Consider the following 6808-nt stretch of genomic DNA (forward strand, 5'->3'; position numbering starts at 1 on the left):
CTCGTGTCCCAGTGTCCTTTTCAGGACTGGTCATTTTTAGCCTTGCTGCGTGTGGGACCCTCAGGGCTCAGCTTCACAGACTGACTGTCAAGCCTTACTAGTTTTCAGCTGTAACCCCATATTGCTTCCATGATGATGAAGCAGCTCCTTCCCCTACTCAAGCCCCCAGATCCTGGTGCTGTGGGGTGCCATACTGAGAACCTGTTCCTGATCCCAGGACCATGAAGGCCTGAAAGTGCCATCACGTGACTAGAGGGTGAAGACTGGGGCAGAGAGCAGGACATGGCTGGCCCAGTTGCTGGACATGTGAAGGACCAGAGGAGAGAGACAGCCCCTGGTTTGCTGAGCCTGTGTTTGTACTTCCCCCAGCTTGATTTTCTGAGCACAGGGCCACATCTCCCATCATCCTGTCAGCAACCCTTTCCCCGCCAGTGGCTTAGGAGGGAGGGTGGGAACGTGTTGGGTCGGACAACTAGCCAAGGGCTCTGTCAGCTTTCCTGGGATTTCCCAGCTGTGCTTCAGAGAAACACTGGATTGAGACTTTCCAGCAAAGCAAAATCCCTTGTTAAAATGCAAGTCAATAGATCTCACTCAATAAATTTGAAATACAAGTATTGTACATGCAATGTGAAGAGGTTCAGGAGGAAGATGTTTGACAGGTGAGCTATGTATGTTACCTGTGCTCGTTTGGAAAAAACCCACAGTGATGTTCAAGTGTACCTGCAATAGCCAGTTGCTTTGAAAATTCTGAATTATGTTTTACTTGTGTGAAAACCTCTTACTAAAATACATTTCTCATTTTACAGGCAAAGTGCCCTTTATTCATGTGGGAAATCAAGTCGTATCTGAACTTGGGCCCATAGTGCAGTTTGTAAAAGCCAAGGTAATAACAGGACGTTGTTTTCATTCACCCTGCTTAGCACTGTGTTGATTTGCTGTGCTCTTCTGGAATGTTACTTAATTTGTTAAAACAGCATGGAAATAGTTAATTTTAAAAGAAAGATATTCTGCAGTAGGAGTTTGCTGAAGTGCAGATGTTTTTCTTTGACATTTACTCAAATTCTGGAAGTAAACTCTGCGTGGGACAGCTGCGTACCAGGGCCGGGTTTTGAGGCTTTTTCTCTCTGCTCTGTCTCTGGGGCTGGGGCTCTGAAGCCCAGCACTGACTGGTTTGAACCTTGAAGTGTCGGATACTGTTTAAATTTTGCCCCTGAGCAGTTGATAAAGCTGTATCACAGAGAGAAATGTGGTGTTTCCTTCTTGCCGCAGAGGTAACGGTAGCCAGGAAGCTGTGTATTCAGGCTGCCTTCACCTGTAACAGGCAACGTTTCTTGTGGATTGGCTGTATTACCTAACAATGATTTCTTTTTTAATTCTAAAGGAGACAGTATGTAACTTGCATATGTAGTTTTATTATTGAACTATGTAAGTGATCAGGATCTGAGGCAAAGCTCATTGGCTTTAGGGGTGTTGGGGTCAGGCATTGCTGAATATTCCCATACCCTTTCTTACATGTGCGTCCTTTTTTTCCCCGTTAGGGCCATTCTCTCAGTGATGGGTTGGATGAAGTCCAAAAAGCTGAGATGAAAGCCTACATGGAATTAGTCAATAATATGCTCCTGACAGCAGAGGTACAGCAAACCCTTGTGACTCCACACGCTTACATAAGTGACTGTAGGCGAGCAAGCTTTAGGATTTCTCCCTGTATTGGAAATACTGCTTGTTCTTGATCCAGGACATCAACTTTTGGGGTGAAAGGAGGTGGGAATAAATTCTCTGTGCCCTATGATTGCTTGCTGAAACATCCCTATAGACACAAGCCACAGGTATGGTTCCCCGACCTACCTGAAGCCTGTCACATAGCTGTAGAAGTGACAGATTTCTGCTAACAGAAAACACTGGTGGCTTATGGTGTCCTACCCTGCCCCAGAGCTGGCCAGGCACCCCACTGTCGCCTCTGTGGTGTGCATCCTCATGTGCCTAGCGGGAGGCTGGGGTCCCCTGTGCTTCGTGCCCATGGCCAGTTAACGTGACACAACCCTGGTGTAGGGACGGTGTTGGAAATGCTGGCAAGCTGCAGGTGGCTGAGGGTTGGTGACCTGTGTGCTGAGCTGTGTGTGGTGTGCGCCTTGGGTCCCAGCTTGTCCTGGTGCTGCTGAAGTGAGGACGAGCGACTGTGCTCTTGACTTCCAGTTTAATTACTGCAGTCAGAGGTCTGAGATGGGATGAAATGGAAATGGGATCTAACAGAAAAAACTACTACCCAGAAATGACTGTCTCTGTGTTCTCCTTTATTAGGAAGTTTTAGCAAGTGTTCTTTCTGTTTCTAGCTCTATCTCCAGTGGTGTGATGATGTTACAGTAGAGGAGGTGAGTGGTTCTGCAGCATTTATCTTAATTAAAATTTAATGAGAAAACACTTTTGCTCACAATTGCAAGTCCCTACTCATAAATGAAACATTGAGGTTTATATCATTAATGATACAGTCTTTTCACTTTAATTTTGCTTGCATATACATTTTAGGGAAGTTTCTGTCATTACTGGAGGTAGCTGACTGCAAAAGAGATGCGGGTTTTGTGTATGTTTCTGAAGTAATAGTTTTAAATGGTCCTGTATTGTGCAAACTGTAAATCCTGAGCAAATAATCACAGCATGTCACCAGGCTCGCATTGTCTCTTGCAGCCAGCCCCCTTTCTGGTAGCAGTGTGTGCATATTAGCTGTTTGTATTCTCCTCTGACACGGTACCTTTCTTCTTTTAACAAAGATCACCCACCCGAGGTACGGCTCCCCGTACCCCTGGCCTCTTAACCGCATTTTGTCCTATCAGAAGCAGTGGGAGGTCAGGAGGAAGATGAAGGCCATTGGATGGGCTGGCAAGACGCTTCCCCAGGTCAGCATGAAAAGCCAAGCTTATTTCTTTAGCCTGTTTTCTGATTTTATTTATGGTTTTATTTTCAAGGGGTTTGGAGAGTTACACTTTTTGAAGCAGATGTAGTAAGAAATATATACAGTACTTAAAAAATTATCTGGAGTCAGGTGTTTGCCTTCAGCAGCAATCAGCCTTAAATGATGTGCAAGCCGATGGGGTGGGTGGAAGGATGTTTTACCGTGAGTGTAACGTCTCAGGTGCTGTTTGGTTAGGCCATAGTCCTGCAGACAGCTTGTAAGTGATGGGCCCCTGCTTCCTCCATGGCATTAATAGGCAAGCTGTGTGGGATTCTGGCATTGCCCTTGTCAGAGGTCTTTAATTTAAAAAGCCAAAAAAAACAGCTGTTTTGAGGTATAAGTTAGGGCCTTTAATTAAGGTAAATTATAAATGTTATGGGGAGCAGTTAATCAGAATTGCTTTGCATCCACTGTTAGAGTAAGTAGCACTTCGCTCCCTGCCTGCTGTGTAGGTTTGACTGACTCCAACAGGTTTTGCTGTTCCAACAGTGTAGGGTCCTTGTCCCCACTGTCAGTGCAGAGCCAGGGAGGAGGTTGGTTTCTGCAGTGTTGGCTGTTTTTGCAGTGCTGGTGTTTCCTGACAATATGGATCTTTTCTCTCTTGTGTGGTTTGATAGGTGCTTGAAGACGTAGATCAGTGTTGTCAGGCTCTCTCCCAGAGGTTAGGAACACAACCCTACTTCTTCAATAAGCAGTAAGTTACTCTCTACTGAAATACTGTGCCTGGAAATGTGAGATACAGATACCCATCTGCACATATATATAGATGGAAAACACCTATTTTTGTTCTACATAATTATTTGAGGAAATATAAATGTGTGTCTGGAAAATAAACATGAAGTTTCATGAGTAAAGGTTTTAAAAGGAAAGTTTACATGTTTGGTTTTTTTCTTTCTATTTATGATCTACTCCTACTCTTGCTTGTCTTCTCTATGGCACCTTCCACATCTTACTGTAGGGTCCAGATGTACACCTGTAGTTAGTTTCTTATTAAAAATGATACATGTAAAACTTTACTTGTATTTGTTTGGTAACATTCTCTGTTAGGTACAGGGGAGTGACATCAGCCTAACCAAGAGAGTTTCTCCTGCCCTTCTTAACAACGGGGCCAGCTCTGGGTGTGGGTGTGTGAGGGTGCCTGAGCCTGTAACTGGGGGAGAAGTTAGCCTTGCATTGGCAAAGGTGCCAAGTGAAAACAAAGATCCACATTCCCAGGGGAGGAAAAAAGGAACAACCTGGCCTTTGTGGTATGTCCTCTGCTCTTACCTGTTGGTTCCCATTGCAAACAGCTTTATTTTCTCCCCCCCACCCCCACCAATCATTCATTTTTTTCAATGCTGTGAGAACTTAAATAACATCACATTAGCTCCCTCTTGGCTCCTGTGCATAGAGCAGATTAGAAATGCTCAGGTCTGAACTTCAGTTCACTGTATTTGGACAGGGCGATGTCTTCAGTTGGCAGTGTATGTTCTCTGTTACCTCTCCGGCTGTCTTTGTCCCTTAATCTTTTCCAAGCTGAGAGTAGGTGGGCAGCATAAATTGAGTGGATACAGAAGTACACTTTATAGAAGACAAGTTTGAATTGCATCTTCTCAAATAATTGTTAAACATAGTGCCTCCTGAATTTTCATTCTGTGGCTGTAAAGAATTGTAGCTTGGGGGTTTTGATTTGTTTTACCAGGATTTCTTGGTATGGTATCAACCTTAAAGCTTTTTAGCTGTCTGAAATACTGCTAAGAAAGTGTGTGTTCTTAGTGCTATATTTTTCAGTCTGTGACTTGTGGGAGTCTGTAGGAGGTAAATAAGGGAAGCAGCCTGTTGCTGACAATGGTGTTTATTATACAAAGGTCCACATCTCCAGTGGAGAGTTCTTAGTGATCTGCAGATACAAAGGCAAAAAAACTGATCAGTTAGAAACCCCTCATGCTGCTCACCTTGAACACTGGTCAGGAAGGACTCTTACCTTGTTAATACAGAAACAAATATTATTTGCACATGGGCTACCTGTATATAGAGGTAGCAGTTCAGAAATAAGGCAGGACTGAAAGCACTCCACGGACCACTGCTTCCCAAAATACCTGTTTTCTGGGTAGTCTCTTTTCAAAAAAGGAATGTTTCCAGCTGCTGTCACCCTGGAGCTCCTCTTCTTACTGGTTGAGTAGCTCCTTACTGTTGAAAAGGAAAAAAAAAAGGAATGGGGGGGGGGTTATGCCTTTTTTTCTCCCTCCTCTATTTTTTTTCTTTTTAATTTTAAGGTAATAGCTGGTGGGGATTTTTTGGGGTGGGTTTTTTGTGTTTGTTTTTTAAATATAACCTCTCCTCTGCAGAGGAAAAAGCTCCCCTGCTCCTGCCCAAGACCTGATAAGCACTTGCCCTCGTTACAGAACTAAAAGGTGGAGCGTGGTTTGCTACTAGATCAGTAACTCTTCCTCTTTTAAGACGTGTTATTTCTGCGTTTCCAAGCTACCAGCAGCAAGGAAAGATGGGTAGTGGGACCCAGCAGCGCGCTGCCACGCTGTACCCACCGTTCTCACACACACGCTGGGCGAGGGAGGTGCTGCCCGACTTCTCCCGCTTCTCAGGCTGGGTGGCTGTGCAAAAGAGACTCAGAGCAGGGGGGGTTTATGTGCCTTCCACAATACCTGTGCTTCCTTTTGCTTGTTTTCACAGACCAACCGAGTTAGACGCTCTGGTGTTTGGACATCTGTTCACAATCCTGACCACTCAGCTCATCACCGATGAACTCTCTGAGAAAGTGAAAAACTACAGTAACCTCACGGCCTTTTGTCGGCGAATAGAGCAGCAGTACTTCGAGAGCCAGGACAGAGACAGCGCCGCAGCCCGCCCTGCTAAGAGGTCCTTACTGAGATAAGCATGTTGTTTGCTGGTTGGAGTGAATTTTGCATTTCAGTTTGGGATTTTGTTGTTCAGTTAATTGATTTTGAGAATGGAAATGTGTGTTGGCTTTTTGAAGCTGCCAAATCATTCTGGAGAGAAAAATAAAGTCATCTCTAAATACAGTTTTTGTGTTGTAGAATATACTGTGCACATGTAACCTGAAATGACTGTGTGGGCACTTCCATTTCAGTAGCCTCTATGCCACTTACTCTCAAGTGACCTTGGAAAAATACTATATCTGTATTAAAAAAATATAAATCCTTAAAAAAGTGTGTCTCTGCTCTTTCTAAATGCCTTTCTCACTAGGTTTTATGTCTCTGTAATTAATGTCTGTGTAGTTACTGAGTGAGATCCTGTTGACAGGACACCTGGAAGACTTGTACAGTAAACTGGTCAGAATTACTAAGTTGGGAATGAAAGGGCTCATTAGAGAGCTTAAGTTTGCCTGCCTCAGCCAAAAATTCATTGAGGAACTGGGTGACAAAAATGCCTCAGAGCTCTGCATCACACACATGGGGGGATTTTATTCAGTCAGCTCCTGGCTGTCATTATTTCTACTTATGTATGTCCTGCCTCTACTTTTATTTCTTGTTCACCTGTGGGTTTTGGATTTACATTTTTTTTCTTCCTGTGATTTTCCAGTTTTAACCCTCAGCTTGACTTCCTCTCTGTTTAAGAAATTAATTTGCTGGGCAAATGTTCATCTCACCATTTCCACTTCCAGTCTGTTAGCGCTGCTCCAGAACTTTGATGTGCTTGCTGGGGTGGTTCTCGTAGCAAAAGGACACCGTATGAGCCTGTGTCTGGCATCCCTTGGTCCTTCTGCCTCCGTATTATCCCACAGTACCTGTAGGCACAGCAGGAAACAAACACTACAGGGGTGCTCCAAAAATCCTGGCAGTGTGGAACCGTTCAAGGGAGAGCCCTGTGCAAGGGCTCCACCTGACCAGTACGGCTCCAAGC

At 44.4% G+C, this 6808-nt stretch overlaps 1 protein-coding gene across 1 annotated transcript in view; it reads left to right on the forward strand.

The window, feature by feature from the left end:
- The window catches only part of MTX2 (metaxin 2), a 34900-nt gene extending 28800 nt beyond the window's left edge, over window positions 1-6100 (forward strand). The window contains exons 5-10 of the mRNA XM_084265360.1: window positions 807-883; window positions 1539-1631; window positions 2331-2369; window positions 2766-2891; window positions 3565-3641; window positions 5618-6100. Of these exons, the coding sequence (XP_084121486.1) occupies window positions 807-883; window positions 1539-1631; window positions 2331-2369; window positions 2766-2891; window positions 3565-3641; window positions 5618-5819 (614 nt within the window). The 3' untranslated portion in view covers window positions 5820-6100. The remainder of the gene's footprint in view (window positions 1-806; window positions 884-1538; window positions 1632-2330; window positions 2370-2765; window positions 2892-3564; window positions 3642-5617) is intronic.
- The last annotated feature ends 708 nt before the right edge of the window (window positions 6101-6808 follow it).

Source organism: Gallinula chloropus (genome assembly GCF_964237585.1).
Source record: "Gallinula chloropus genome assembly, chromosome: 5".
Classification (NCBI taxonomy): domain Eukaryota; kingdom Metazoa; phylum Chordata; class Aves; order Gruiformes; family Rallidae; genus Gallinula; species Gallinula chloropus.